The sequence below is a fragment of the Vombatus ursinus genome, unplaced genomic scaffold, assembly GCF_900497805.2.
Source record: "Vombatus ursinus unplaced genomic scaffold, bare-nosed wombat genome assembly UNPS02011431.1, whole genome shotgun sequence".
NCBI lineage: Eukaryota > Metazoa > Chordata > Mammalia > Diprotodontia > Vombatidae > Vombatus > Vombatus ursinus.
In genome coordinates this window covers 1604592-1608092 of record NW_020951209.1, presented here as the reverse complement: position 1 = coordinate 1608092, position 3501 = coordinate 1604592, and the positions used below count along the sequence as shown (strand labels likewise).

Below are 3501 nucleotides of genomic sequence, written 5' to 3'. Positions count from 1 at the left end.
CCCTATGTGTTTATGCACACAATAACAGAAAATATGATATCTGAATCCTTCTTATCTCCATCATTGCCCAGGACACTACTATAGTTTCCTCTTCAGTTTTGCAGGGATATTCCCCGTGTTTCTATCAATAACTTTCCCTGCATCATTCCACTAACTAATTAAATAAATCTTTAATGTAAGCTTCGTGGCTTGTATATATATATATATACACACACATGTGTATATGTGTATATATAAAATATAGTCAGCCTCCTTTCTTCTGCTATTTAGCAAATATAAGCATGCATAGTCTAGGCAAAAAGAACTTGGTGAGAGCCCCTTCATAATTGATAAACAGTTCACCCATTCTGCCTTCTATTTCTACACTTGAAGTCAAAATCATTGGGGGGAAGAGTTCTCTTCTTTGGCGCATGTGACCATCTCTGATCTCTCTTTGTTTGACTCAAATGTATGTGCAAGGAGAACTATTCAGTCCACACTGGGAGAGACCAGAGAAGGGCCATTGCTCTGTTCCCCTCTATATGTAGATACTTCCTTTTCCTACTGTGATACACCAAACTTGAATACCATATTTCAGTGCACTGCTAACAGGAGAAATGCCTGACAGATGAAGGAAGGAGGAGAGAACTGGGAAAGGAAGGATGAGAAAAAGATGTCACCAGTGCGTCTTCAATGAAAATCAGGACTCCGGGATCCCACAAATAAATAAAGAACCAAGAGAGGAACAAATGGGAACCAAGTTCAATCCCCATCACCATCTATGACACAGGTACCAAATGACCTCATACCCTCCCCCCACAGCCCCCACAGTCCCCTTCCCAACTCTCCCACCCCCCTCCCCCACTCAGACATCAGATTCAATACTAGAAAGTTTCTCATAAACATGCCCATTGCTGGAGCCATTGAAAGCCCTGGGGTTTTTGTTGTTAGGCACACAGGGGTTGGACTGGTTCCCTATACAGATGTCCTTCTGGAAACGGCCTGGCACAGCCGCATGAAGGGCCGAGACCACTGGCTTGTTGGTGACGATGGCCCGGAAGTCCGGCCTGGCTTTCGTTCCCCCCGCCACCGTGGGCTGCCTGAAGAAGTAGGATTTGCTGCCATGGAGCAAGCACTGGTCATCCCCAAAAGTGGGGATGAAAGGGTTTTGTGTGACCCGGTCAGGGTAGAGCGACTTGCTGAGCATGTAGCCACCACCGCCAGGATTGTTGTGGTGGTGGTGTCCGACAGTGGGCACTGAGGGCTTGTTGTTGGCAAAGTTGGTCTCACCACTTGGCATCTCAAACATGTGGGCATAGGGGCTCCCTTCTAGGAAGCGGCCCTTGTCCTTCAGGCTTACGCTTCGGGGGGCCAGAGCTGCTTCTTCTTTCTGCAAGTCCACGAAGGTGTCATAGGAGTGCTGCCGGCGTAGCTTATTCCGGTTCTTCTTCTGCGCCTTGGAATTCGAAGGGCTCTGAGGGTACTTGGTGGTAGAGGCATTCGATGTCACTGCCACTGGGGCAGCGGGCTGATCGAGCTCTTGGAGGGAGTTGTCCTCACTGATGTCGTAGAGGTTGCCTGCTTTCTTGCAAGCTTCACACCGGATGCAGGCCTGCCTACTGGAGTTCTGCCCCACCACTGGTGTGGTATAGTTGTGTAGCTTAGAGGGGCAGCTGCGGCAGAAGTTCCCGCCTGGTCTGTCTTCCCAATCGAGGTTAGTCAGGTTCTTCTCCCATGGTGCTGGCACACCACTGACGACACCATGTTTGCGCTCGTTGGCTCCAAAGTCACTGGTTCCATGCTTGTGGTGAGATCTGTTGGCACAGGAGCTGCTCCCACTGACTGAATCACGCTTGAAGTCATCTCCCTGTTCCTTGTAGATATCCGTGAGATCCACATGCTCCCAGTGAGGAGAGTTCTCCTTTGTTCGGAACTGGTCCAGATAGAAGTCCCGTAGCCCTTCTTTGTCCCTGAAGTAGCGCTTGTGGTCCGGGGAGCGGGGTGGCCGCCGGCGATAGGCTAACTCAATCTCATCAAATTCTCGCCGAGACTTGGCTGAAGCTGGTCGCTTCTTCAAGCTGTCCTTATACTGCTGCTTCCGCCTCTTGGCCGCATTGCCTTCAATGTTTCCATAGGTCACTGTGTGAGTAGAAATATCTGAAACATCTGAGCGGATTAGGTCATCATGGCCACCAAAACGGTCACTCTTGAAAGAGAACTTGCCGTATAAATCACTTAGCTGGTTATGTTTGGTTGATGGCAGGCCAATATCTAATGGCTTCTTGCTGATTGACCTCGGCTGGGTGGTGAAGGGTGGGTTGTCACAGTCATAAAGTCCATCAATGGAGCTTGCACTGCCAATGCTGTGGGGCCGGTGGTGGTGGTGATAGTGGTCCTGGTACATGTTGCTGTCCTTCAGCTGAAGGTTGCCAAAAGTTCGTTCTACTTCACTGATATAGTCACTGAAGAGGTTCTCTTCACAGGGGGGATTGTTGTAAGATTTACAGTCAGAATGTGTGAAGCTGCGACGGTGCTCAGAAATGTCATAGACAGATGACTCACGGCGGATGAAGTCCAGGGCACTCTGGGGGGATCCATTGACGCCAGACAGGTTAGCCATATTCTTTGCAGTACGAAGTAGGCGCAGGATATTAGAATGTGTATTGTTCATAGTGGCCGTGGGGGAATTCATCACTGACTGGCGCTCCTCAATAGCCACACCATGGATGCAACTGTAAATACCCTAAAGTGGGAGAAATAAAAAGAGGCAAGGAAAGATTAGGGTTCTTGTGGTGTTATTATTGTGAAGAAAGAGGGAAATAAATTAGTCTATCTTATTTGAATGGTCAAGAGAACTTAATGTATGAAATAAAGGAAATAGTAAATCCCTTGATTCATAGTTTTAATTTAGCAAATATACTATGAAACCTCATATAGTAGCTAATGTTGTTATAGCACCTGAAGATTTTCAAAGCTCTTCATGAATATTTTTTTAAAAAATGATCCTCACAGCAACTTTGTAAAGTCCGGGACAGTTTAGTTTACATCTAATGGGAAAATAGTCCACACAACCTGATTACATGAATTAAGGCTCAAAAACCAAGTGGTTCTGCCATTGGCAACATCATTGATTTGGATGGGTCTGCCTCTACTTTATTTCATTGTCTTTAAAAAGAAGACTCTATATCAACCTATGTTACCAGTATCTTAACATTAATGAATAATAGTACTACACATAGCAATTTAATGCTCTGTTTGGGAAATGGATGGAGCCAAGCCCAATAAGATAAAGCTCCTGGGTTCTCCAGCATATAGAGCCTAAAGAGTTATTTAGAATCTAATGGTAGCCATATCTAGGGAGGGAGGAGGGAGGAAGAAAAAAAAGAAAAAAAAGACATTTACATGATAATTTTATTATATATTTAAAAGGAATAGGAAGTTGTACACAATAGATTTGCAGTTTCATATGCAATCATCTTTTTTAAAATTATTATTATACTATGTAATAGAAATGCTTGTTTT

At 45.5% G+C, this 3501-nt stretch overlaps 1 protein-coding gene across 1 annotated transcript in view; it reads right to left on the bottom strand.

The window, feature by feature from the left end:
- Positions 1-844: 844 nt before the first annotated feature.
- Positions 845-3501, bottom strand: part of GRIN2B (glutamate ionotropic receptor NMDA type subunit 2B) — a 458209-nt gene continuing 455552 nt past the window's right edge. The window contains exon 12 of the mRNA XM_027856453.1: positions 845-2722. Within this exon, the coding sequence (XP_027712254.1) occupies positions 845-2722 (1878 nt within the window). The remainder of the gene's footprint in view (positions 2723-3501) is intronic.